The 27,997-nt window shown below is 60.0% G+C and overlaps 1 protein-coding gene and 1 long non-coding RNA gene across 2 annotated transcripts; one reads left to right on the top strand and one right to left on the bottom strand.

The window, feature by feature from the left end:
- Positions 1-15,854: 15,854 nt before the first annotated feature.
- Positions 15,855-18,767, bottom strand: LOC309675093. Its single transcript, XR_014269451.1, has 3 exons — positions 18,724-18,767; positions 18,432-18,542; positions 15,855-17,120 (listed from the first exon to the last, which is right to left on the bottom strand). It is a non-coding gene; the product is annotated as an uncharacterized lncRNA (long non-coding RNA).
- Positions 18,768-24,537: 5,770 nt separating this feature from the next.
- On the top strand, positions 24,538-27,906 carry LOC309674937 (deoxyribodipyrimidine photo-lyase-like; the record flags this gene model as incomplete). Its single annotated transcript, XM_082487127.1, has 9 exons — positions 24,538-24,769; positions 24,978-25,123; positions 25,262-25,444; positions 25,624-25,782; positions 26,119-26,317; positions 26,406-26,558; positions 26,840-26,961; positions 27,070-27,229; positions 27,413-27,906. The coding sequence occupies 9 exons, from the start codon at positions 24,538-24,540 to the stop codon at positions 27,565-27,567; spliced, it is 1,509 nt and encodes a 502-aa protein (XP_082343253.1). The 3' UTR covers positions 27,568-27,906.
- Positions 27,907-27,997: the final 91 nt, after the last annotated feature.

Raw genomic sequence — 27,997 nt, 5'->3', positions numbered from 1 at the left:
ACAACTTCAACTCCTGGTCTGGAGGCAAAAAAGAAGAGTAAGGGGCTGAAGGGGAGAGGAGAGGGAGACGGGCTGGCTCCGGGCAGGCAGGGTGCTCGCCTTGGCTTTTGGCAGGTCCATGCTCCCTCCAAGGGCAACAACACGTGAGGAAACAGGTTGGCACAGAGATTAAAGTGATTTACAGGCTACAGCGATGCCAGCCTCAGCAGGGGGATGCCAGGGCTGGCTGTGCTTACCTCGGTAGGGGGACGCCTGCCTGGAGGACCTCCAGTACCTCTCCTGCCGCCCCTCGATGAGCTGGTCCTGCCTGTCGTACAGGCAGCGGACGCCGGCGCCGTGCTGGTTGGGGGAGGCGGAGTGCAGCATGGAGACACGGGCAGCCCACTGGCCTGCAACAGGGCGGCAGTGAGCCTCGGCGCAGCTCTCCTCAGCCTGCATCCCTGCCCTGGTGCAGCTCTCCCCAGCCTGCACCCCTGCCTCAAGGCAATAAGTGAGGCCAGGGCTGGCTCCTTGTTATCCATCACTCCCACCGCATCACCCACCGTGCTATGGGGATCTGAAGGGACCATTCAAGTGGTCCCACAGGGTGAGACTGTGGTGCTGGGGAGGGTCTATCACTGCTGTCCCCGTGCAGCTTAGACCTGCTCTGGCTACTCTAACAAGACAGAGACAGGTCAGCCCTCGTTCCTCCTCATTTTCCCTGTCTCTGCAGGGCAGGGCACCCCCTCTCCATCATTTTCCTTGGGATCACCTGCCTGGCCAGAAGGGTATCCAGCTCTGGAGTCCCCAACATAAGAAGGACATGGACCTGTTGGACAGTGTCCAGAGGAGAGCCACGAGGATGATCCGAGGGCTGGAGCACCTATCCTATGAGGAGAGGCTGAAAGAGTTGATTGAGGCTGTTCAGCCTGGAGAAGAGAAGGCTCCGGGGAGATCTTATCGCGGCCTTCCAGTACCTAAAAGGGGGCCTACAGGAGAGCTGGGGAAGGACTTTTTGCTAGGGCATGTAGTGATAGGACAAGGGGGGATGGCTTTAAACTAGAAGAGGGCAGGTTCAGATTGAACATTAGGAAGAAGTTTTTCACTTTGAGGGTGGTGAGGCACTGGAACAAGTTGCCCAGAGAGGTTGTTGAGGCCCCATCCCTGGAGGTGTTCCAAGGCCAGGCTGGACGTGGCCTTGGGCAACCTGGTCTAGTGGGAGGTGTCCCTGCCTATGGCAGGGGTGTTGGAACTCGATGATCTTCAAGGTCCCTTCCAACCTAAACCATTCTATGATTCTATGACCCAGCCACTCTTGCAGGGGAGGTGGGGAGGGACAGCTTGGGGACAGGGAGCATGGGGAAGCAGCATGTCCACTTGCCTCTGCGGCTGCTCTTGAAGCGCGAGTCCTGCTGCCCTTCCTGCAGGGAGCAGGGGCAGGTGGGCAGGCCCTGGCTCCATGCCCGCGGACTCTGCTGCTGCCCCGTCCACGCCAGGCACTTCAGCCGGTAGTTGATGCCCACGCGGCTCTCCAGCTTGTAAATCCACATGCCACGGAGGTCTGAGCAGGGAGAGAAACAGTGAGCTGTCACCTCTGGCCAAGGGGACTGCAGGGGCTGTTTCGGCTGGAGGCAAGAGCTGTGTGATGCTGATGCTGGAAGCTAAGCCTGCATTGACCCCCATCCATGGGACCACATGCTAAACAACCACCCAACAGCAGGGAAACGGGGGGAGAGGCTCTTGCCAAAGAAGAAAGCCTTGGGACAGAGCCATTGCAACAAAAAGGGTCCATGGACACATCAAGGACGTTTCAGCCTCAGGGCATAGCTGGTACCCAGGGAAAGCATTTTATGTGCTTGGGAGGAAATCCTGGCCTCGGTGAACTCAGTGAGAGCCTTGACACAGCATCAGGCTGGATTTCATCCTCTAGGAACATCCCCCTCCCCCTCACAGCCCTTCCCTGACCCCCCTGAGGGGCTGCATGAACCCACCCCGGCTGTGTGGCACTACCTGTGTTGTAGCCCCTGAACTGGTCAGGGCGATATTTAGCAGCTGGAGGTCTCTGAGTCAGGTCATCGTTGCGGTAAAAGCCATCCCCACTGCGTGCAGAGGAAAGGGGAAAAATCAAGGGTTGCCCTTCCCATGTGGGGTTATCCCAGCCCCAGCCCCAGCCTGCCCTTCAGTTGTCCTGATCCTGAGTTGGTGGGATCCCACAGCACCCAAACAGCAGCTCCGGGGACAGGAGGGCAAAGGTACCAGCTGCCCCAGCCTGCTGCCTCTTCTCTACAGGGTGCAGTTAGTTTTGGGTGCTGCAAACACTCCTGCTGCATCATAAGTTGAACCCACGGACATCTCAAGACCTCTTTGAGCAGCTTCTATGGTTTCTAGCATTTTTCAGGGGGATATGAAGTGGAAACCCCCGAGCAGTCGTGCACAGGCAAGCTCACACACATGCCTGTGCCGCCCGCGCTTCCCGTCCCAGCCACCTTTTCCTTACCCAGCTGCAGCAAGCAGCTAATGAGCAAACCCTGGAGACGGCGTGCACAGGACGAGATGTAATGTGAGGAGGCAGGAAGCGACCGCTCCGGCCAAGCGGCGGAAATCCCTTCCCTCGACTGGTGCAAAGTTCAGCAAACATCCCCTATTCCCCACTCCTTCCACCCAAACCACCAGGATGCTGCGGGCCCGGGACCCCAGAGGGTTGAGTGGATCTTACAACAAACACAGCCCGGCAAGTCAGCATGCTGCAGCGTGATCCAGCCACTACTAACAGGACAAATTTGGTTGTGAGACCCCCATATGTTAGGCTATATGAGCAGGCAGAGCCCGTCTGGGCTGCCCTCATCCTTGCAGGGCACTTCATGGGACACAAGGGGAAGGATTATACCAGTCGGAGCCAGGGATGGGACACAGCCCGGTGCTTGGAGGAGGCAGGGACCGGGTGCTGAGTCTGCTGTACCTGGTGTAGCCGATGAGCACGTTGGTGGCAGTGAGCCTGGTGTAATCCCATTGCATGCCTCCCTCCTGGTACAGCATCAGGATGTAGGACCTGAAACCGTCAGTGGTCAGGACAGCCTGGTATGTGTTCGTCTGGGGAGAAGCATTGTGGACAGGTAAGAAAATGAGCAAAGCTGTTGGGTTTAAAATTAGGGGTATGGGTCAGTGCTCGCTGGGGAGCAATGGGGCTGATATCCTAATGTGCAGGGCAAACACAGCCTGGGCTGGTTTGCATTTTGCATGGAAAATGTGATGGTTTTACTTTTATGTTCTTTCATCAGAAGCCTCCAATTCACCCAATTTTATGTTCCTGAAGAACGGTGTTTCTGGTGCACAGTAAACTTCTACCACATTAAAGAGAAAGATTTTACGGAGCAGGGAGATTTCAACTAAAGATGTTCTCTCAAAAAACTGAAAACCACCAAAACATGGGCACAGTCCAGTTCTTTTTGGCAAAAGTCTTCAAGAATGACCTTTTTCACAAAACTGGTTCTTATTTTCAGGAACTGACAAGGTGACCACCTATGGGTATTGGGGTTTTTGGACAACTCAAAAAGCCCTCGAGCTCCATCAGCCCCTTACCTTCCGGGTGTCGGTCCGTGCTGCATAGGCAGGTGCCTTCTCCCAGGTGATCTTCAGGGTCCAGGCTGCGGAGTAGGAGGACCTCAGGTACCGCCGAACTTTTGCTTCCACATCGCGAACGAATGGAGGCTTGGCCGTGTTGAGGGTGGCAAACTCCTGCAGGTTGGGTACACCCACGTCTACGTTAGCTCCCAGTAGGGCAAAGACAGGTCTAGACTGGGGTCATGCACGGAGCACTGAAACTAAGAATCTGGATGAGATTTGGACAACTCAAGAGGTCACACACACAGGACCAACAGCTCTTGGATTTGGCCCAGAAAAGGGAAACACCACTCATGGGCTCCATCAATTATACATCTCAAGGGGCATCCACAGAAGAGGTGATGAGTTTATGATCAAAAGCTGTTTCATGCAACCATGCACCCAGGTGGCTTCACTCACCTGATAAAAGGTGGTGCCAATGCCTCTGGAGAAGTCAGCATTGTCCCAAAACACGGCGATCATGGGAACCTCCTCATGGCCATTGAAGCCTCTGGGAGGAGGGTTGGGGTACGTGAAGATGCTGTTGTCCGAGACTGGAAAAATGATTTGTCCGTTGTCTGTAAACTGAGCAGAAGGATCCCTCCATCAGGTGAGGTCAGGACCAGCGGGACCCCCTGACACGTGGGTGTCAGCCCTCCCATTTCCAAGCCCACTTTAAACAGCACCCAAGGAAGGCCATTGCTCACCGCTGCCAAAATGGCCACAAAATCACATCCTGGTGCAAACAGACCCTGACAGCATCCCAAATGAGTTGCCCCCACAAGGGTCCTATCCCAGGCACCTGGCCCCTGGTGCCTTCCCCAGGTTTTTGGGAGATGGCTGCTTGCCCAACAGCAAATCAAGCCAAGGTAGACTCACGTAGAGAGAGTTGTGCAGCCTTTTCCCAAATGGGAATCCAATCTCAGGCTTGAAAAGTGGAGAATTAAAATCCACCCTCCTTTCCACGTACTCTCGATCATTTTCCCTCGCTCCGTACCCGTAGAGGGGCACAGCTGGAACTGGAAAAGAAAAGGAAAAAAAAACAACCCCAAAACACACTTACAGCAAAGCCTTTGGTCTGTGCCAAGAACTCAAAGGGCTGAAATGATTTTGCTTCCAAAGGGACACAGCTTGGGCCAGAGGAGGATGGTGGGAAACTGCCAATAGCCACCTGGGATGCCCTGCATGTAATCTTCCCTTACAGGAGTTTACTCCCACCCCTTTCACTGCCTTACATGTACACAGCTGCCCTAAACCTGCTGTGATGGCCTTTGTGGTCACTGTTCCCTCCTGCTTCAGCCCCGTTGGGGTACCACACTGAAGGACTGCCATTAGGAGAGGAAAAACATTTTACTCAACTGTGGTAGGGGGACAGCAGGGAATTAAACACCCACAGCTCTTTCTAGAGATGTTTACAGCCTCCAGCTCCCTATTTATGTCTGTTAAATAAAACAAAGCATTTGGAGAGGATGGGTTTTCCAGCTGACAGGACCATACTTGAAGGCAGGCTCAGCCTGCCAAAATGCAAGCTCATGTGCAGGAGCCCCTCATGGTGCATCTCCTACAGCGGTCCTGGCCACAAATAGCCCCTTCGGTATCTGGGTACCGAATGTCCCCCCAGGATGGTCCATCAGGAGGCCAGATGCGCTCCTCCCACTTGGGCTGCCTCATGAGCATCACGTACCTGCAGGACTGGGCAGTGGGGTCGGGGCGGCCGCCGGCCCTCCTGGCAGAGCTGGAAACACGGGGGATGATGCGCGGGAGGTGACAGTAGCTGCTCCTGGCCTGGGGAGCGCCTGCCTGCCCCCAGGGAGGGGGGCTGGTGGGGCTGGGCTGGCAGTGGCTGGGCTGCAGGACATGGCTGGGCGTGCAGTGGTTGGGGACCCCCCATGGGCTCCCCCTTTGCCTGGGAAGGCTGCGGGGAGGCTCGACCCACCGGTGGAAGGGGCTCTGCCTGCCAGGCTGGTGGTCAGCTCATGGCCCAAGAATGGCTGCAGGGCAGCGGGTGACGAGCCACTGGCAGGTCCTGGACCCGGGGTCTTTGATCCAGGGCTGCCAGCAGTGATCCTGGTGGGAGGAACGCCAGGGAGCCCTGGGCTCCCCCCCAGTGGGGAGCGAGCAGGGGTATCCACACCTGCTCCAGCTCCAGTCATGCTAGGAAGGAGCTGAGCCATGTCCCCTCGCCCTGCCATCACTCCAGGGAGCATGACACTCACTTCCCCACGCACAGGGCTGTCAGCATCCCTGGAGGGGACTCTGGGGCTTCCCAGCTGGTCGGGAGGCAGGAGCAGGGCAGGTCCCCCTGGCACAGCAGCCCCCAGCTCTCCCCTTCCCCCTGCAGAGGACCCCGCTGTCGACTCACGTGCCGAAAGCGGAGCGGAAAGCCCAGGGCTGTTGGACATCCCCTCTGCAGCGTTTTCTCTCTGTGGAGCAGAAGGCAGTGCCGGGGCAGCACTGAGGGACACGGGGGCATGTGGGGATGCTTCTCCTGAAGGTGCCGGCATCCCTGAGGCCACCTCGTCTTCAAGAGACCACATCTGAGCACCTCCACCATCTCCTGCCAGCCCACCCGGTACCCCTGGCACCAGGGGTCTGCTCCCACCCTGGGTGCTGGGGGCAGATTGAGGGTCTCCACTGGGTGCCAGCCCTGAGCTCAGTCCGCGTCCGGGGAGGAGCAGAGAAGCAGTCAGTGAGGTGTCTGTGCCATCAGAGACACCACCACCTGGAGCCACTGTGACCAGGGGCTGCGTCTCCTGGGGGGAGGAGAGAGCAGATGGGGCCAACGCTCCCGATGCAATCTGTATGATAGCTCCTGCACCCTGTCCCAGGCTGGCACCAGGGGAAGGTCCCTCGTTCGCCGAGGCTCCTCCAGGCAGCTCCACCACATTGACTTGGCTCAATTTTGCATCAGAAAGTCCAAGATTGGCACCACCCTGGATGCTGGGTGCAGACACGGAGGGTTCCTCGGGGCCAGTAGCCTCCAAGCCTGTACTCAAGCCACCGCTGGCTTCACCAGCTCCAGGAAGGTTTGCTCCATTGCCAGCGTTGCCAGCCATCCCAGGTAATGAAGATTTCTCCATAGATAGGGATGAAGACACAGGCTGCAGAACGGTTCCCATTTCGCTGTCAGGGGCTCCTGAGCCAGCTGGTCCCTCTCCGGCAGGGGCCTGAGACTGTCCCAGGGATCCGCCATCACCAGGTGCTTCACCTGCCCCTTCTCCTGCAGCAAGAGGGACCCCAGGCCCAGCACCCAGGGAAGCCTGCAGAGCTCCAGGAGCACCACCCACTCCTCCGAGGGCACTTGGGCTGGCTGGATGCAAAATGGAAGATCCTGCGACCACACTACTGGGAGATGCAGGACCAGTTAGAGAACCTGCTCCGGGCAGTTGATCCATCCCAGCTGCTGTCCCACTGCCTGCACTGGAGATCAGGGATGGTTCAGACCCAGTCCCGCTGCCTGCTCCTCCCAGCGCCGGCTCTGCCATGCCAGCTCCATGCCCCTTCGCTGCCGGCAGCCCCACGTTTGCGCCAAGTTGGTCCCCAAGGGCAGGTGATGGGGGTTCTGCTGGTCCATAAGCTGCTGAGCTGGAGGCATCCCATACCGAAGTCAAGCCAGAGCCTGGTATGTTGGCTTCAGGGAGACTTGCTCCTTGAGGAGCACCAGCTGCTGTCCCCCATGGCTGTGACTCCCCAAAGGATGGAGACACGTGTGCTCCCTGGGCAGCACTGAGGTCGGGGCTCACTGGTGTCTCTGCCCCAGACACAGGGCCGGCTGCAGCCCCAGGGGGTGGATAAGCAGCCCCTGGAGTGCTGAGGAATTCACCGGGCAGGTCTCCTGGTCCTTCAGCCCCCAAGATGTCAGGCTCCAGCCCAGCACTGCTGGCAGGTGCAGGACCAGGCGGAGACACTTGTCCCAGCGCCAGGGCTGCTTCTGTTCCTGCTCCGTCTCCAAAAGCTGATGGAGGGGACAGTTCAGCATTCACCAAAGCCCCTGTTTCTCCTGCCGGCAGCTGTCCAGTATTAGCAAGATCCTGTGGACCACTAAAGGCTGAAGGACTTGTCTCCATGTAAGGACTTTCACTCTCTGGGTACCCTGCCTGCGCCACATCCCCTGCCCTCTCAGTGCCCTGCACCAGACCGAGCTCTGGGCCAGTTTGACTGCCTGGAGAAGCCAAGGACAGGCTGTCAGGGCCAGGGGCTGCAGCTGGGATGAGTCCTGCTCTATCACCCTCTGAAACAGAGGATGCTGCCACCGCACCACTGGGAGATGCAGGACCAGTTAGAGAACCTGCTCCTGGCAGTTGATCCATCCCAGCTGCTGTCCCACTGCCTGCACTGGAGATCAGGGATGGTTCAGACCCAGTCCCGCTGCCTGCTCCTCCCAGCGCCGGCTCTGCCATGCCAGCTCCATGCCCCTCCGCTGCCGGCAGCCCCACGTTTGTGCCAAGTTGGTCCCCAAGGGCAGGTGATGGGGGTTCTGCTGGTCCATAAGCTGCTGAGCTGGAGGCATCCCATACCGAAGTCAAGCCAGAGCCTGGTATGTTGGCTTCAGGGAGACTTGCTCCTTGAGGAGCACCAGCTGCTGTCCCCCATGGCTGTGACTCCCCAAAGGATGGAGACACGGGTGCTCCCTGGGCAGCACCGAGGTCGGGGCTCACTGGTGTCTCTGCCCCAGACACAGGGCCGGCTGCAGCCCCTGGGGGTGGATAAGCAGCCCCTGGAGTGCTGAGGAATTCACCGGGCAGGTCTCCTGGTCCTTCAGCCCCCGAGATGTCAGGCTCCAGCCCAACACTGCTGGCAGGTGAAGGACCAGGCGGGGACACTTGTCCCAGCGCCAGGGCTGCTTCTGTTCCTGCTCCGTCTCCGAAAGCTGATGGAGGGGACAGTTCAGCATTCACCAAAGCCCCTGTTTCTCCTGCCGGCAGGTCTCCAGTGCTCCCGGGGTCCTGCTGAGTGCTGAATGCTGAAGGACTCATGTTGCTCTGGGTATCTGCATAGGGACTGTCATTCCCTGGACCTCCTGCCTGTGCTGTGTCCACTGCACTTTCAGCCCCCTGAGCCAGGACCCCAGTGGTGGGCTGTGCCAGTCCATCAGGTACAAAAGACACTGGGTTGAGGGTATCCAAAGCCGAATTCAAGCCAGTGCTGGGTCCGTTGGCTCCCTGGGGAGCACCAGCTGCTGTCCCCCATGGCTGTGACTCTCCAAGGGATGGAGACACGTGTGTTCCTGGGGCAGCACCAAGGTCAGGACTCCCTGGCGTCTCTACCCCATCGTCAGCTGCAGGCAGGGTGCTGGCCCCAGACCCCGGGGGTGGGTAAGCAGCACTGGGAGCACTGGAGGTGTCCGTGGGGGATGGCAGGGCAGCAGCAAGCAGCGGTGGCTGTTCTGCAGTGGGGGTCTGCCATGGGGAAGGCTGCAGGGACAGCTCAGTCAGATCCACAGCCCCCTCATCCCCTGTGGGCAGCGCAGTGGCCAGGGCTGGGGGATTTGTGTCACTCTGTGCACCAGTGGGAACCCTCGGGGCCAGCAGTGAGGGGGCCATGTCCCCTGTCACTGCGGGTACATCACTGGCTGGGGCTGAACCAGGAGTGTCTGATGACATATCAGCAGCTCCCTGCCCATCCCAGTCCCCACCGCTGGCTGGTGCCAGCGAAGCAGCTGGGCTCAGCGCTGTCTGGCCAGGGAGGAGGAAGGGCTCCCCTGGGTTTCCCACTGTTCCTGACACCGTTGGGCTCTCCGGAGGTAGGTGGGATGAGCCAGCCGTGCCGAATACGCCATTCACTGCATCTTCTGCATCTCCGGGCACTGATGATGAGGGACTTTCCTCGGCAGCTGGGGCCGTTTCTCCCACCAGCGCTGGGATGATGCCTACGGTCTCGCTTACTGCCCCATCCTGCTGGGTCGTGAGCAGCCCCCCGGTGCCAGGGCTGGGGCTCAAGGAGTTGTCACTGGCTTCATTTTGGATATCCACAGGCAGGGTTATTCCCGTGGCTGTGGTCAGCCCTTGGCTCAGCAGCATGGTGACACTGGCACCCACGGGGCTGCCAGCAGTTGGCTGTGCCCCCCAGGTGGCTGCCGGTGGAAGGATGGTGGGGAAGGACACGGTACTGGCAGTGGGGTCTAGATCTTCTGCTCCTTCTCTGGTCACAGCTGTGAGGACGTCCTCCTTCATGTCTGCAAAGAGAGGGGTGGCCCCCGGGGGTGTGTCAGGAGTGGGCCCCGTTACATTGAGCTCCACCTCTGGGGTGACAGCGGGGTGCTGTGCAGAGATGACAGGAGCAGTCGTGGCAGCAGTGAGAGCAGCTGAACCCCACTCGTTATCCTGAGATGCGTTAAGAGGCTTGGTCACGTTTGTCAAAGTTGGTACTGTAGAGATGTATTCACTTGCCGCTGTCACCAAAGCGCCCAACTCAGACCCGGGAGGGAAGGACGGGCTTGACGAGCTTCCCATGAGGATGCTCTCGGCTATCTCAGCATCGGCTGTCACAGTGTTTGTCTCCGCAGTGCCCACCACTAGGGCAAGGGGCGCCTCGCTGTCTGCTGTGATGGGAGAAGCTGTTCCTGTAGCAAATGGCCCCTCAGTAGTGACGGGGACAGCAGCAGCAGCCCTAAGCCCTGTAGAGAAGCACAAAGTGGAGCGTTATGCCGTGTGCCGGAGACAGCAGCCTGTCAGGCTCAGCCACACGTCTCCTCTGGCTGAGCATCAGGAAGCTCCTGTCCCTTCTTAAACCCTACTGCCTCATCCTGCGGCCTCACAAGGCTCCAATTTAAGAGACGAGGAGCGCAACCTGGGCTGCCTTAGGCACAGCCCTGCACAGCACCTTTTGCATCCCCAGCATCAGCAGCTGCTGGCTGAGACAGGACACAACTCATCACAGGTCAGGGAGAGACACTGGTGCAAGCATGGAGACAAAGGCAGCCGCTGCAACCCGGCCCAGTTACGTTGGGCATGGCACCACCTGGCCACAGGTGAGAGCTGGCGCCCAGTAAGTCTCGTTCCTAGCCCCAGGGGTGTCTGTGGAGCTCTGCCGTCGGAGGACAGCCCTCAGCCCTCTTTGCCTGGCTGCAGGGCCAGCCCTGAGCGCAGTCACTTCTGCAGAGCCTTGGGGGGTTCTTGCGTTGTTTCACCTTTCGGGTGTCTGAGGGACATTTAAATACACTTTACCCAAAGCCCTTTGGCAGATAGAACATCCAGAGCTTAGTGAAACATTCCCTCACTGCAAATAGCTCCTGACCCGCTGCAGTTAAAGCAGGTTCGTTAAACATCTCCTGGGGTGGGAGCCTGCCTGCTCCTGCTCCCGTCTCGCTTGTCCCCAGCTGGGTGCAGGCACCAGAGGTTCCCTGCCCACAGAAGGAATAGTCAATTCAGCAGCTCCCAGGACCAAGCCCTGCTTACAGCTCCTTCCTCCTGCTGCCAAAACCCTGCCCCACATCCAGGAGCTCCGCTGAAAGGAGAAGGAGACACCACCCTACATTCCAGAAGTTTCTCCCAGCACCCATTGGCACCCGTGGGTGACGTCTCACCCAGTCTTATTTTTAGGACAGGGATGCGGGCTCTGAGGAGACCAAGCTGCCGCCGTTGGCTCCAGGAGGAGCCAGGTGGATCTGCTGACGTTTGGCTTTAGGTGGCTGCAATTAGGGGAGACGAAGGGTACCCCGAGGGCAAGACTCGGCTGGGTTTCGCTGCAGCCTGACAGCCCAAGCCTGTTCCCCGTCCTGGTGCTCTGGTTCATCAGGTTCCCACTGACAGGCAGCCAGATCCCCCTGCAGCGAAGGTGCCTCCAGCCTCACCACCGGCTCAGCTCCTTAGCTTGCAGATAGCTTGGGCTGGAGTCGTTAATGAAAGTTGTCTCCTACGCCAGGCCAGTCCTCGAGGGGTCCATCCTCCTCCAGTCTCCTATTCACCCTCCCCTTCTGCTGCTTTCTCGCCATCTTCCCTGGCTGAAATAAGCTCTTTACACCGACCCTCCCCAGCCAGAGGAGCTTAGCCGCTTCCCTCCCCATCTCAGGGAAAACAAAGCACATCAGTCAAGTCCCCCCAGGTTAGTTTGGCACACTCCACCCCAGTAAATCCGTGTTTTATCTTAATTCTTCCATGCGGAGCAGGAAACGTCATCTACCCCATGCCGCCCATTCATGGGAAATTTGTGCAAGAGGGGCACCAGCATGGAGCACCGGCATTTGCTCTCCCCTGGGATGTGGGAGGGATGGAAGCATCCCTGGAGCCCCGCTCTGCTGGCTGGCTTCCCTCGGCTCCCTTGCTGGAGGGGTACACGGCTGCATGCAGGCTCATGGGCTGCACCCTAACCTCTCCCGTGGGTCCACTCCTGCAACCAGCCCTTTAGGGCGATGCCTGCCCCATAAAACACTTTTCCAGCTTTTTGGCTGCGATGTATTGCAAGGGCTGGTCATAAGAGGTGTTTCCAGTGCAGGTGGGAGGGAAAAGCATCTCACAAGTGTACCTGCTGTGCCCTGCAAGGGCTTGGGTAGCACATGTGCTAGAAGAAAAATATAGGACATACCGTGCAGAATCCATACGCAGCATCCCACGAAGGTGGAAAGCGTCCATCCCATGGTCCCCATGCCTCAGGCCTTCACGCAGGCAGAGCACTGGGAAGCTCAAAGGGAGGCGAAAGCAGTGAGGAGCGGCTCCGTCCGTCCCTCCCTGCCCGCCTCTCCTGCAGAGCTGGAGTCCCGCAGGTGCAATCCTGCTCCTGCTCCCTCCTATTTATAGGGATGGCAGAAGGAGGCAGGTTGCAGCCACTGTCCCCTCCCGCCCCCGCTGCTCTCCTTCCCATGTCCCTGTCACCATTCCCTTCCTGCTGAACCCTCCCCTTCCCAAGGGCTGGGTGCTGTGTTCAGCTGGGGCATGAGTTGGGGGTTACCCAAAGGCCAACCTGCAGGGACCCAGTTCTCCCACGGAGCTGGGCACAGCCTGGTGCATCTCTCTGGGACACCAGCACCAGCTGGTGAAGCCGAGCCTGGAGCAGTGTGTGGCACTGCCAACCGTGGCATGGCAGCCACCCCACAGACCCCACAGGACCTGCTACCCACAGCAGCCTTCCCATGGGACCTGCTGCTCACAGCAGACACCCCACAAACCCCACAGGACCCAGTCGCGGTGCAGGGGAGAGCGGCCACAGAGTAGCAGGTGATGGTGACAGGGCAATGCCAGCTGGTGACACCATGCCTGTGAGGACATCATGGGCACTAAAATCAGTAGCTGAGCCATGTCTCGGCCTGGGGACACAAGTCCCCACTTGGCTCAAGGCTTACCTGGGAGCAGAGGCAGGTTATGAAGCAGGGAGAGGTATGGCTGGGGGCAGGCACTGGGGTGTCAGCCGAGCCCCGCAGTGCTCAGCTGCAACTGGGACCACTGGGGATCCCCATCCAGACCCCCAGCATGCCCCAGCAGGGTTTTAAACCTTCACCTCAGTACGGGGCACAGCAGTGCCAGGGTGCTGGGAGGGGGTGAATGGGCCAAGGAAGCTCCTCTGCAAGGTGGGACCAGCATCCTGAGAAGCTGGTACTGGAAAAGGTGCAGCCCCAGACCCCCTCCCCTGCTACAGGGATTCCCTGGGTCACTTCACCCCTGTGTCCCCTCTTCCCCTGGAGCAGCAATTCCCACTCCCCCTGCTTGAAAACTGCTGCCAGCTCCCCCATGAACAGCATTATGCAATCCCCCACCACTACATGGGTTTGTAGTCAATTAAACGCTTCTTAACCAGAAATGCCCCCAGGCGACTCCTGTAAAGTGTTATTAGGGGTGTTAGGCAGAACACAGCGTCCCGCCAGAGCCAGCCTCCATCGGGCAGGCGGCAGCGGCAGGGCACAGCGAGCGACACCCCGACCCACCGGCCAGCATCCACAGGGGAAATGCCAGGGGAGGCCAAGTCACGGCTGACAAAACCCTGTCCTCTAAACCCACGCATTACCCCCGGCAGCGGGAACAGGGCACAGATGGTAAATCAGGGGAAAGCACTGCTCGTCCGGAATGAACACCCACCCTCTGAAAATGCCAGCGCGGGGGCAAAGCCGGGGGAGGACTGTGCGTTGGGGGCCCGTGCAACCAGCGCTGCAGATCGTGGGCTGACCACCCAGCCAGTGACCACCCGAGCGGCTGCCACCCTTGGACCGATGGAGGATTAGAGGGATGCAAACCTGCTGTGGGAGAGTCGTTCCCACCTGTGCTGACGATGCTGTATTGCTTTGGAAAGCCACCCCGGTGAGGAATATGTGCTGACGCTGGGGAGAGTTGCTCCAGCTGGTATTTGAGGTGCAAAACATGGTGGGAACCACAGGGATGGTTGCAAATGTGCTGCTCGACATAGGGGAAAATGACTCTGTTGAAGCAAGGTGCTTCCAGCCCAACTCATCCTCAGCCCACATGTAAGCTCCTGCCCGTGGTGCTCTGGCACCAGCACCACCCATAGACCATTGTGCCTGCTTCTCTAGCCCATGCCATCACCAGAAAGCCCCGTCTCCCTGCTGCTCCTTTGGCAGAGTCATGAGGGTGACAAACCAAGCTTGTCCCTCTGCTCCGGTGTTGGCAGGCCCTCGTGGGAACACCTGCAGCCACCATGGGTCATCCCTTGTCTCAGGGATGGTGCCCTGTTCCCACCCTGGGAAGGGGTTTTTCATTGATCCTTCTGCTATGCCTGACACCAAGGTCCCAGCAAGCTGCTGGCTTCTGCAAGGATAACAGTCATCCATGATTATCAAGGACTAATGCACAGGATGGGCACCAGACCCCCTCGGGAGTCTGCAGCCGGGGGGCATGAATGCCAAGAAACCCAGCATCTGGGGGCTCTGTGCCATCCAGCATGGCCCAGTACAGCCCAGCACAGCACCTTATCAGCCTTCCTGGAATTAATGGGCTGGTTGTTCCAGCCCCGCGGAGATCCAGGCATCTCCTACTGGCACCACTCCGGCCTCCTGGCAAGGGCATTTGGAGAGGGCTCGGGGGTGGCAGTGGGGGGTGGGAAGCGGGTTATCCATCAACCCTGCAGGTTCTGGGTGACTTGGCAAGCTGGGTGCATTGCAACACCCTCCTGCTGGACAGCAGGAACCGGGCTATAGCCACCGGCAGGGTTGAATAGGAGGGGGGCACTGGAAGGGACGTCTGAGTCACAAGGGCATGGTGACTCAAGACACGCACCCCGTGATGCTTCTGGGCCCTCCGAAGGTGACAGTGCCACTGGGCGCAGGGTCTGCTGCTCCTCAGGACGATGCTCGTAGATGGGAGCAGGTTGCAGTGAAGAAGCTGAGAAACAATTTACGAGCTGGGAAAGCAGCAGGACCCAGATCCGACCTCTCAAGTCCCCTCTGGTCAGGGGTCCGTGGCAGGCAAGCAGCTGTGGGGTGAAGGTGGTAGCCAGTGGGCAGGGTCAGGAGCCCATCAGAGTTCTACGTCCCCAGTGCCAGAGCAGTGCACACCATCCCCATGAGAGCCATGTCCCCCCCCTTCTCCCTCCCAGGCTGGGGGGCAGAGGGGCTCAGCAGGACCGGAGCATCTCCTCCCCTCACCGCCCCCCAACCATGATAACAGTGGAAGGCAGCCGTGCCGGCAGGAGACAGCGAGTGCCCCGGTCACCTTTTCATCCCAGCACTTCAGGACCTTTTCCTCCCTTTGTGACGCAGTTTGGCTCTATTACCCCGGCCTTGGCCCCCAGCCATGTCCCGGGGTCTGAAGTTATGGATTCAACAGCCGGAGAAATCAGCCCGGTGGGATGTGGCGTGGGAGGACTCTTGGCCCAGCTCCACGGCGTAGGCAGAGCACGAGGATTTCTTTCCCAGCGCCCCACCAGGCGTCCGGAGCAGGGACCCTTTCCAGCAGGCTTTGCCCTGCTCCCCGCCTCCCTGCCCTGGCGTTAAGGGACCTCTCTTGGTGCCGATGGCTCCAACAAGCCCCAAAAAGCCAGGCAGCATCCTAGAGAACAAAGGAGCAACTCTGGCATGCAAAAAACATCCCAAATGGGAGCATCCTGATGAGCTGCCTGCGCTCAGCCTCCAGCCCCAGCCCAGCCTCCCCCAGGCCCTGTGAGCCAGCAGGCAGCCGGGTGATCCCAAGGTGTCTTTCCCCGTCCTGTCCAGCGCCTGGCTCCTTCCCAGCCGGGTGACAACCTGGGGAGCCCGGGACCCATCCCGGGTTTGGCATCGCACAGCCCCACACGCCCCTTCCAACCCTCCCATGCCGACGCAGACTGCCAGCAAGGAGCAGGGATCAGCCAAAAATAACCCCGACAAGCAACATGGCTATTTTGCTAATTATTTCAGTTTTCAATCTCCCAGAGAGGTGACTTGCTTAGGCTAATAATTGCTTTGGTTGGATTTTATCTGGCTAATTAATCAGTTAATAAATGACTTTGCTGCAGGGGTACAGACGTTGCGGCTGTCTCCTTAGCTTGGGACTGGAAAAAAACAGGGAAGGAGCACAGCCCACGGGATTTCCACGGCCCCATGGTGACTACAGCTGCCCTGGCAGCTGCGGGGTGTCATGGGGTGGAGAGCACCAAAGCGGGGACCCCCAGCCTGTCGGGGTGCTGAACCATCCTCAGGAATATCTGCGGTGGGCCCTGCCGGGAAGGGACAGCCCTGAGCCCGTCTCTCCGCTGCAAAGCTTTTTGGGACTCAGCTGGTTTTCCTTGGCGGTACCTCCGCTAGACGGCGAAGCCAAAAACTGGGGAAGGCAACTTGGAAAAAATAAGAGGTCGTCATCTTTGCCATGGAAGACGTGGGATTTCCCTTTAGTGCCTGGCCTGTTTTGGCATGGGTGTGCTTCTCTGTCAAGGATTCTGCAGACAAGCCAGGGAGAGCCGGTGTGCCGGACTCCGGCTCCACTCGCCCTCTGTGCCGCAGGGCTCAGGAGCGTGGCTGGTCCCAGGACGGGACTCGGGAGCAGAGGGAGGGTGTTCTCTCCTGCCTCCTTCCCAGAGCCACCCCCAAGCTCCACCCTGGCCCACTCTGGATGTGAAACAGCCCTGGAGCTTCTCTCAAAGACTTTGGGCACCTCAGCTTGCCCCGGGTTGCAAATCCGCGGAGGTCACCATCACCGAGCACCCAAGTGCCTGCACACAGTGGTACTGGGGACTCCAGGTCTCCTCTCTCTCATCTGTTGGTCCCCAGGGTGGTTTTCATGGCTGAGCCAGCTGAGTCCCAGCTGTAAAAGCCTAGCCCCGCAGGGTCACCTCCTCCCAGCCCCACAACAGCACTGGGGGGGTCCCACCATGGGAGTCAGGTCTGGTGCAGGGTGGTGGGAGGGCTCAGGCTCTACAGACAGGCTGCGGGAAGGGGCAGGGACACTCCGGGGGTGCACAGTGAAGGACAGGGTTTCCCAGGTTCAAGGGGAGCTGTACAGGTTACTCTAAAGGGCTGCACTACCACAGAGTAAGGAGCTGGGAGCAGAAGGCTTGCTGGTTCACAGGGGTGCCAGCCCTGCAGGTCCCAGCCAGGCGAGGAGCAGTGGTCAGGTCCTCCTCTCCCCTCGCCACTCCACCGCCAGGCCAGCACACGGGAACGCCGTCTGCAGGTCCCCACGGAGCTGGGGGGAGAGGACAACTGTCAAATTGTGCCAGAGAGGGTCTCCTACCCCTGATCCCCACATGGGAAGGGCCTAAGCCTGGACCACAGCAGCCAAAGGAGGGTCTCCCCGTCATCCTCCCGCTGCCTGCCTGACCCCCTCCCCGGCTGGCTGGACTGTGGCTGGCAGATGCAAAGTGGCACCCCCCTCCCGGCACACCTCACCTTGGACAACACCAGCTCCTGCACCGTGGTGTTCCTCAGGTCCAGGGAGATGGTTAGCCGCAGCGACAGAAAGAGGTGAGACCCACCTAGGGACAAAAACCATGGCTCTGGTTATTGCCCTTGAACCTTGGGCTGCGCCAAAGGATCTGGAGGTCTCTCCTCAGAATCACTGGCACAGACTAAGGAAATCCTCTCAGGATTTCCTCCTGAGAGAGCAGCTCTGTGGAAAGGGACCTGGGAGTCCTGGTGGACAACAGGATGACCATGAGCCAGCAATGTGCCCTGGCGGCCAAGAAGGCCAATGGCATCCTGGGGTGCATCAAAAAGAGTGTGGCCAGCAGGTCGAGGGAGGTCATCCTCCCCCTCTACTCTGCCCTGGTGAGGCCGCATCTGGAGTACTGCGTCCAGTTCTGGGCTCCCCAGTTCAAGAAAGACAGGGATCTGCTGGAGAGGGTCCAGCAAAGGGCTACAAAGATGATTAGGGGATTAGAACATCTTTCATATGAGGAAAGGCTGAGGAACTTGGGTCTCTTTAGTCTAGAGAAAAGAAGAATGAGGGGAGATCTTATTAATGCTTTCAAATACTTAAAGGGAGGATGCCAGAGGGATGGGAGGAGTCATTTTTCAGTGGTGCCCATTGATAGGACAAGGGGTAATGGGCACAAGCTTGAACATAGGAAGTTCCATCTTAACATGAGGAGGAACTTCTTCACTTTGAGGGTAGTGGAGCACTGGAACAGGCTGCCCAGAGAGGTTGTGGAGTCTCCCACTCTGGAGACGTTCAAAACCCGCCTGGACGCTGTCCTGTGCAACCTGTTGTAGGTGACCCTGCTCTGGCAGGGGGGTTGGACTAGATGATCTCCAGAGGTCCCTTCCAACCCTGACTATTCTGATTCTGTGATTCTGTAATCATGTCACGGACACCCTACACTGTCAGGAGAACAGCCCTCCACCTGTAAAGCAAACCACACATCCCAGAGAGAATCAATGCCCCCACACTGAAAGAACAGCAAAAGCAGTGGGGCTCCAGGACCCCCTGCACTGGGCCTTGGAAGTCCAAAGCCACCAGTGCTGGGGGGTGGTGATGCCCATGGGGCACTGCACTTACCGGTGCTGGGTGTGGTGATGGGGCAAACAGGCGTTGACAGGTCTGTAGTGGTGCTGAGGGTAACCTCTGTGGTCTGGGTTGAGTCGGTGGTGGGGGAAGAGGTCTCCGTGCCTGGGCAAAGCAACGTTACATTAGCACTGTCTGCAGAGAGGTGCAGGATGCTCCTACAGCTCAGGACAGACCAAGCCTAAATGAAGCCACGTATGTGAAGCCACCCAAGTACATGCCCAGTGTCCCTGCAGGGATTTGTCACCCTGCCCCTGCCCTCCGGGCACCCCACGGCTGCACTCACCCGTGGCTGCACTGGTTGTCTCAGGTAGTGTTGAGGTGTCTGGGGTTGGCTCCACAGTCATAGTGGATGTGCCAGGGCTGGTCCTAGATGTGGTCTCGACTGGCTGGCTGGGAGTGGGGGTGCTCCCAGAAACCCCTGTGCTGGTATCAGAGGTGGCTGTGGCATCTGTTGGGGTCATCAAAGTCTCAGATGAAGCAGTTGTCGGTGCTGGTGTGGTGGGAGGAGGCGCGGTGGGAGGTGAGGTACTGCTGGTCCCCAGGGATGTGCTGGACATCTCCAGGGTGGATGCCCCTGTTTCAGGGCTGGGGGGAGAGACGGTACCTGTGGTGGTGGAGTCAGTGGTGGGCAGCAATGCCGAGGTCTCTGTAGGTGTCAGGGAGGTAGGGACAGTTGGGGACACGGTCGCTGTCACATCTGTGATGGTGGTCCCTGCAAAGAGGTGAGAGAGTGAGGCACACAAGGGCTGGCAGTGAAAGGCTGAGACAATGGATGTGACAGGGATGGTGCAGCATCAACACCAGCATGAGCTCCTCAAGGGACCCAGAGCTACACGGCAGCCACAGATCGTAAGGAGCGGGTATTCTCATCCTGCATGGATCAAGCACGTGGATTCCCAGAATGGGCATCAGCAAGGGCAGGGCACATAAATCCCCCAGCCTGACAAAGCAGGAACAAGCCATGGGCATCACTGGTCGCGGGGCACAAACTCCTGCAGGTGCCAGCACTAAGACCCGTTCCACCACCTTCACCCATCCCTGCAGGAAGTCAGACAAACCCGTCGGACAGGAAGAGCCGTGCAGGAACTGGTGACCGTGAGACAGGCTGGAACCGCAGCAGCAGTTTACACAAACTGCTCTGATGCAGATAGTCAGGAACTGATAGCGCCGGGTGTAAATAATGGGAAACGGGGAACCAGCCCCAGAGAGGGGGGGCGCATGAAGGAACAAATCCCAGCTTGCAGCTCAGGATGAGTTGTTAGAGACGTGCAGCGACCCACGAAAGTTCTGCGGGGGGGGTTGAAGGAAGTGGGACATCCTCTCTGCCTGCATGGATGCCGTGCTGGTGCAGCCTGCTGTGCCTGGGGAAGCCCGAGCATCTGTAATTCTCTCCAAAATGATGCACAAAACAGCCTGGCTGCTCAGACCTCTGTGCAAGGGTGCCTGCAAGGTGGCGGCTTTGAGATGGCAGAGCTGGATTCCCCGATGATCCCACTACAAACCCAGTGAGCCTGGAGCTCTGCTCACATAGGGATGGAGAACTGAGCCACTGGCTGCTTTCAGCCAAACATACCATAAACTCCCAAAGCCCCTGGCAGCCACTCCCTCCCTAATCCACTGCATGCAGCAGCTAGTTAAATAATAATGTGGAGAAGGGCAAAGGTCTGATCCCAACCGGTGCCCAGGTGGGTGTCTGCATTGAAGGGCCTCATCCTCACACAATGGAGTAGCTGTAAGTCCACTCCGCTTCCCATTTAGCAAACAACACCCACAGCGTTTCTCCCCCCACACCCCACAGGCGCCTGCTGTGGGCAAAGCACCCCACCATCCCGGGGAACGATGCTCCCTGCTCGCCACCCGCCCTGTGGAGAGCATTGCATGCCGCTCAGCCCTTACCCAGCGCGAGGTGCGGCACGGCGAGGCCGGCAAGGCTCAGCAGCAGCAGGAGCAGGGGCAGCCCCCCTCTCTGACCGGCCATGTCCAAGCAGGCGGGAGCCAATGCCCCCCTGTAGGCACTGCTCCGGGTGCTCCCAGCGCTGGGGTTTCCGTGTCGCCTTTGCCCGGCAGAGTAGGAGCATCCAGGTGGGTCCTTTTACTCCCCAGGTGTTGGCAGCGAAGGGAAGGTTTTCACCTGACAGGGACGCTCCCAGGGAGAGGCGCGATGCCGAGCAGACATCAGCTGCACAGCTGGACCCAGAGCAGCCAAAAGCAGCAGGCAGGGCAGGCCGGCGGGGCCACTGCTGCAGCAGAGCAGGTCCCCGCAGCCGGGGACCGTGCGTCCTCTGCCTGCTGAGGGGACGGTGGCAATGGAAGAAAGCCCAGGGAAGCGGCCAGGCTACCTGGGACTGTCCCTGAGCTCTGCCGCAGGGGTGATGTTCGGCAGCTCCCAGCACAAACACCCTCGGGAGCCAACAGCCCGCTCTGCCTGAGCGCGAGGAACTGGCCGAGAGAACAGATGGCGCTCAGGAAGGGCGTGCTCCAGGCTGAGGGTTTGTTCCCTGGGCTGTCTGTACAGGCATCACTTCCCCATGTCACAGCATGTCACGGCTGAAGCGTGCTGCTGACAGCTGGAGCCGCTTCCTTCTTCTCGGGGTCAGGGACAAGACCAGTCGGAGGCGCCTGCAGGCACTGGGCCAGGGTACAGGCACTTTGCAAGCAGACTGGCGCGCTGGAGGACTGCCAGGGCACAGCCACTCTGCTGCTGGTCAGGTACACAGGGGCACTGCCAGGGCACAGGCGCACTGAGGGCATCACCGGGGCACAGGCGCTCTGCTGGGGTGCTCTCACACCATAAGCTTTAGGCCAGGGTACAGGTACTCTGTCAGGATACAGTCGCTCTACTGGGGTATGGGGACACCGGAGGCATGTGCCCGGCCAGGGGCAGGATACAGTCTCCCTGATGGGTTCAGGTGCTTGGAGGGGGGTGTTGCCAGGTTACAGGTGGAGCCCCAGGGTAAAGGCTACTGGAACCACCACCAGGATACAGCCACACTGCTGGGGGACAGGCACCCAGGGAGGGGCACTGCCAGGGTATGACTGCCTGGGGGGGACTTCCAGGGTACAGTCTCACTGCTGGGGTACAGTCACACCGCCGGGGTACAGTCACACCGCCGCACAAGCGGCGCGGGACGGGGATTGCCCCGCCCACCCCTTAAGCCCCGCCCCTCCCAGCCAATCACGACAGACACCTCCCTCCCACAGGCCGCGCCCCTCCACGTTTTCACCGCCCCTTCCGGCCCGCACCGCGCCGCGCGTGGGGCCCGCAGCGCCGCGCTGCGCCGAGCGTCGGTCCCGCTGCCGCCGCCCCCGCCCGGCAGCGTCGTATGCGAGGGAGCGCCCCCCGTCCCCGCTGCGTGGCGAGGCGGCCGAGCCCGGCCTGGGCGCGGGGAGCAGTGTGGAGACGGGGCGGCTGCCCCGGGGCGGGGGGCCCGGGCCGTGGGCAGGGCGGGGGTGAAGTGGCTGGGGGCCTAGCGGCCGCAGGGCAAGAGAACCCACGGGGATTTGTCACCCCGCCCCCCGGGGTGCCCCGTGGCTGCACTCACCCGCGGTGGCACTGGGAGTCTCAGGTGCTGTCGGGGGGAAGGTACCAGCGCTGGTGCTGGCTGACCTGCTGGGGGTGGGGGTGCTCCCGGGGACCCCCGTGCTGGTACGGAGGGCAGCCGTGGTGTTCGACGGGGTCGTTGAGGGCTTGTCCGAAGCGGCTGTCAGAGAAGAGGTGCTGCCGGTCCCTGGGGATGTGCTGCGGAGCGGCGTGGCCACGGCTGGCTCTTGGCGGGTGCTGGTGCTGAGCGTGGTGCCCACCCACGTGGGGGAGAGAAGAGGAGAGGTGGGGGGAGACAGCGTGCTCGTTTTGACTCCGAACGGGGTGACGGCCAGGGCTGTGCCATTCCCCACAGATGTGGTGAGGGTTGTCTCGGCACAGTTGGGTGTCGTGGCCTTGGGGGTTGGAGCTGGGGTGCCGGTGGTGAGCCTCAGCTCTGCTGGAGAGGAGTCAGGCTGCACCGTGGTGCCAGCAGCCAGCCCGAGAGTGCTATGGGCTGTGCTGCCCCTCGCCTGCGGCGTGGTGGTGCCGGAGGCTGCCGGGCTGCTCCCCCGAGGCATTGCAGAGTTGGGTCTGAAGGCATCTGTCAGCACCTCTGGGGGGGAGGTTTCAGGGCTTGCGGGGGGGATGGCAGCTGCAATCGTCGAGTTGGTGGCGGACAGCAGTGATGAGGTCACTTTAGGTGTTGTGGAGGTAGGGACAGTCGGGGACACGGTCGCTGTCACATCTGTGATGGTGGTCCCTGCGAAGAGGTGAGAGAGTGAGACATGCAAGCGCTGGCAGTGAAAGGCTGAGACCATGGATGTGACAGGGATGGTGCAGCATCAACACCAGCATGAGCTCCTCGAGCTATGCATCAGCCATGGATCATCAGGAATGGGGATTCACTGTCCTGCATGGATCAAGCACATGGATTCCCTGAAAGGCAAGGTGATCATCAGCAAGGGCAGGGCACGTAAATCCCCCAGCGTGACAAAGCAGGAACAAGCCATGGGCATCACTGGTCGCGGGGCACAAACTCCTGCAGGTGCCAGCACTAAGACCCGTTCCACCACCTTCACCCATCCCTGCAGGAAGTCAGACAAACCCGTCGGACAGGAAGAGCCGTGCAGGAACTGGTGACCGTGAGACAGGCTGGAACCGCAGCAGCAGTTTACACAAACTGCTCTGATGCAGATAGTCAGGAACTGATAGCGCCGGGTGTAAATAATGGGAAACGGGGAACCAGTCCCAGAGAGTGGGGGGGGCATAGAGGAGCAAATCCCAGCTTGCAGCTCAGGATGAGTTGTTAGAGATGTGCAGCAACCCACAAAAGCTCTGTGAGGGTTGAGGGATGCGGGAGGAGGGGACCTATGGCTGTAGTTCACGGCTTGCAGGAGGTACAAGCCTCAGGTTTATTCCCTGTGCTCGACTTAACTCTGCTCTTGCTTTGTTTCAAGTGCAAACATCAGGACAGCATTTGCAGTTTTCCAGACCCACGACATCCCAGTGATGCTGCCATCTGGGCAGGGCCTTTTGGTGCTGCTGGGCAGGTCATAGCAAAGGCAATGAGCCCAGCAGAGACCAAGATTCAGCTAGAAGGTCCAGCTGGGACCACAGTCTTCTCTGCACAGAGACACACGTGAGAGGCAAAAGAAATAAAGCCAAGCTTGTCACTTCTGTGTTGCAAAGTGCAGCTGTGTTCACACACTGGGATGTGGCTGAGATGTCTGAGAGCAAAAAGCACCCACAGTGTTTCACCTCTGTGGGTGAAGCCACCCCGGGGCCACCCACCATCCTGGAGGAACGATGCTCCTCGCTCACCATCCGCCCCCACAGAAAGCATCGCATCCCACTCAGCCCTTACCCAGCAGAAGGTCCAGCACGGTGAGGCTCAGCAGCAACAGGGATATCCCTCCTCTCTGCCCAGCCATGTCCAGAGCCAGCACCCTGACTCCCTGCGTGAGGACCGGTCCCTGCACCCAGGGATGCAGGGTGAGGGGATGGTGCTAGCAGGGAGCTATGCTGCCGAGTGATGGCTGAAGGTGGCAGGAGCCACTTCCTCGTTCCCGGGGGCAGGGGGGGGAGGCACCGGCGGGTATTACCCCCCCCCCTCCCGGGGGCCGGTGCTCTGCCGATGTCCCCGGCGCGCCCGTGGGCGCGCCGGGGACATCGGCAGAGCACCGGCCTCCGTGTGTGTGTGGGCGGTACCAGGTGATGGACCCACGCCCCTTCTCCAAAAATACCACACCCATCGCCACGCCCCCTTAAACTACGCCCCCAGCTTGTGTAACACCCGGAGGGCCGCGTGGCTGCTAGGTAGGGTTTGGGGACCGGGGACCGGGGACCGGGGACCGGGATGGGCACGGCACCAGCATCCCCTGGGCTCTGGGGGCGGACCGGGGACCGGGATGGGCAGGGCAGGGCAGGGCAGGGCACTAGCATCCCCTGCACTCTGGGGGCGGACCGGGGACCGGGATGGGGAAGGCACCGAGAGCTCAGTACTGTCCCGTTTCCCTTTCGCAGCGGCCGCACGTAACCACGCTGCTCCGGGTACCGGCCCGGGCAGTCCTAAGGATGCGGCGGGGTCCAGGGAAGCGAAAGGCCGAGGCCGCGGAGCTGCCGCGCGTGTCTCGGAGGAGGGAGGAGGAAGAGGAGGCGCTGCCGGAGGCCCGGCGGAGGGCGGCCCCGTCCGTGCGAGAGTTCAAGTACAACAAAAAACGGGTTCGCCTCGTCTCGCAGGGCTCCGACCTGAAGGATGATGCTCGGTGCATCCTTTACTGGATGTCCCGGGACCAGCGGGTGCAAGGTGCGAACCAGCGGGCGGAGGGAGCCGCGAAACAGAGCTCCCGTGGGTGGCAAAAGCCTTGGTCCCTTCCCACAGTAGGCCTTGGAGCTGGTCCCTCCTCTGCAGGGGAGACTGGGGGGATTCCTCTTGTGAAACCCCATCTCCATCCCCTCAGCCATGAGTCCCCCTGTGCGCTTATTTGTGCGTGTCCTGTGCGCTTTCTCCCCAGATAATTGGGCTTTCCTCTATGCCCAGCGCCTGGCCCTCAAACAGGAGCTGCCTCTGCACATCTGCTTCTGCCTGGTGCCCAAATTCCTCGATGCCACCATCCGCCACTACGGCTTCATGCTGAGGGGCCTGCAGGAGGTGGCCAAGGTACGGCTGCTGCAGGGATGTCCGTGCTGGGTGGGACAGGGCTTCTGGGAAAGGGGGGAGGCAAATTCATCCCTTCAGCAGTTGGTGGTGGGATGGGGTCTGCAGAGGCATCCCATAGCCCTTTCCCCCTCACTGCAGGAGTGTGAAGAGCTGAACATCACCTTCCACTTGCTGCTGGGCTATGCCAAGGACGTGCTGCCTGAGTTTGTGGTGGAGCATGGCGTGGGCGGGCTGGTGACAGACTTCTGCCCGCTTCGTCTCCCCCGTCAGTGGGTGGAGGATGTCAGGGAGCGGCTGCCAGAGGACGTGCCATTTGCACAGGTGGGTGCCCGTGCTCTGGGAGGGGAAAACTATAGCTGGTGAGATGTGGGAGAAACTGGTCTTCTGCATTTCATGCCTGCAGAGATGTGCTGGAGTAACCTGAGCAGGGAGTGTGTGTCATGTCATTGGGACCATTTGCTTCTCCTTCTCACATCCTCCTCCATGACTTTGCTTCCCAGGTTGATGCCCACAACATCGTGCCCTGCTGGGTCGCCTCCCCCAAGCAGGAGTACAGCGCTAGGACCATCCGGGGCAAGATCCACGCTCAGCTCCCCGAGTTCCTCACTGAGTTCCCCCCCGTCATTCGTCACCCGTATCCCCCGTCCTGCCCAGCAGAGGTAACAGCAGCAGACACCTCCCACCCACGCGTGGCCAGTCCCGGAGAGTTTTACAGCTTCTTCTTGATCCTGGGAGGGGATGGCTGGGGATGGGCACAGTGATTTGCCCTGAGGTCATGTGCAGGTGGTGTGGAGATGGGGATGCCCTGGGGGAAGGGAGGTTGCTGCCTCATTCATTCAATTCCTACCTCTCTGCTGTGCAGGGCTGGTTAAGAGGAGAAGGCTGGCATGAGCTGGGGATTTGCTGGTTGGGGACATCCAGGAGATGTAACACTCAGGGCAGCCCTGGCGGAAGAGTATCTGCAAATGCACTCACACTGCTTGGTCGCCACCCAGCCCATCGCTTGGGAGGCCTGTTATTCCAGCTTGCAGGTGGACCGCACCGTGAAGGAGGTGGAGTGGGCGACCCCCGGCACGGCTGCGGGGCTGGCTGTGCTGCAGTCCTTCATTGCGGAGCGGCTGAAATCCTTCGGCTCCCACCGGAACGACCCCAACAAGGCGGCACTCAGTAACCTGTCCCCGTGGTTCCACTTCGGTGAGCGTCCCGGGCTTCCCACTCTGCAGCAGGATGAGCACGGTGGTTTGGACCAGCAGCCTGACTTGCTCCCTCGCCATGTCCCCAGGCCAGGTTTCCACCCAACGAGCCATCCTGGAGGTGCAGAAGCACCGGGGCAAGTACAAGGAGTCGGTGGACACATTCGTGGAGGAGGCAGTGGTGAGGCGGGAGCTGGCTGAAAACTTTTGCTACTACAATGAGAACTACGACAGCGTGCAAGGTAGCATCCCGGGTCAGGTGGGCAACACTGAGGGCCAGGCTGGTATTCAACTGGTCACCCGAACTTGGCAATGCCATTTCTCTTCGGAGAGGGGCTGTGGGGGCACTAATGTACCATCATTTGGTACTTTCTGGAGGTAGGAGAGGAGCTGGTGGATACCCACTTCAAGCCTGATGCCTCCAGGGCATGGTGCCCTCAGCAGCCCAATTCTCCATCACTTCCTCAAGGCCCTGCATGAGCGGGTTGCTCAGCATTGCTCCTCATCTCTCTCTTACTCACAGGTGCCTATGATTGGGCACAGACCACCCTGAAGCTCCACGCCAAAGACAAGAGGCCTTTTCTCTACAAGCTGCAGGAGCTGGAGCAGGGGACCACACATGACCCGCTCTGGAACGCTGCCCAGGTAGTATCCCACATTCCCACATCTCCCCTGCAAAATGCTGACCCTTTTCCCGAGGGGTGGAGGTGAGCTGGCACGGACTGAGCCCCGCAGCTGTCCCTCTCCCCCCAGCTCCAAATGGTCCGGGAGGGCAAGATGCATGGCTTCCTGCGGATGTACTGGGCCAAGAAGATCCTGGAGTGGACCCGCTCCCCTGAGGAGGCGCTCCAGTTTGCCATCTACCTCAACGACCGCTACGAGCTAGATGGCAGGGACCCCAACGGATACGTAGGCAAGCTGCAGGATGGGGGCACGGGGGGTCTTATCTCTGATGGCCAAGGCCATGGAGGGGAGGGTGAGGGCTCTCTGCAGACAACCCAATCCATTCTCCAGCCTGTCCTGCTTTGTACCCACTTGCTCTCTGGATGCCTCTGAGCACGGGGGAGAGCTGACGCTCCATCTCCATGCCCGGCAGGTTGCCTCTGGTCCATCTGCGGCATACACGACCAGGGCTGGGCAGAACGGGCCATCTTCGGGAAGATCCGCTACATGAACTACGCCGGCTGCAAGCGCAAGTTCGACGTGGGCCAGTTCGAGCGTCGTTATGCCCCCCGTGCCCTCTCCCAGTGACGGGCACGGCGTGCCTTAAGCTCGCTCGTGCCCCTCCGTGCTGGGGGCAGATGTGCCTTTGCCAAGGTGCCAGCTCGCACCTCGAACCATGGCCGGGGGTGGCCCTGGGCGCTGTTGGAGGGCTCGCACCGGGATTTCGCAGGGCTCTCTTCTCTGCCATCACCCCCTGCTCGAGCTGCCACGCTGGAGCAGTTGCTGGAGCCCTGCGGGGCCATGCAGGGCCCTCCTGCTGCCATGTGTTTGCTGGTGTGCCATCCTCAGCGTGCCCCTGCCTGCCAGAAACCTCTTCTACAACAACCGTGCTCAGGAGGAAGCCCAAGTCACCATTGCTGCTGCTAACCATGGCTTAGATTTAAGCCGAGCATGGCTTTTCTGGGGGAAAATCCCCCAGAAACTTGCTCCTCGTGCCGTGCTGCCCGCAGGGAAGCCC

This window comes from Vanellus vanellus (assembly GCF_965231255.1).
Source record: "Vanellus vanellus genome assembly, chromosome: 8".
Taxonomy (NCBI): Eukaryota; Metazoa; Chordata; class Aves; order Charadriiformes; family Charadriidae; genus Vanellus; species Vanellus vanellus.
The sequence above is the reverse complement of the archived record's forward strand: the minus strand, read 5'-3'. Positions and strand labels throughout refer to the sequence as shown.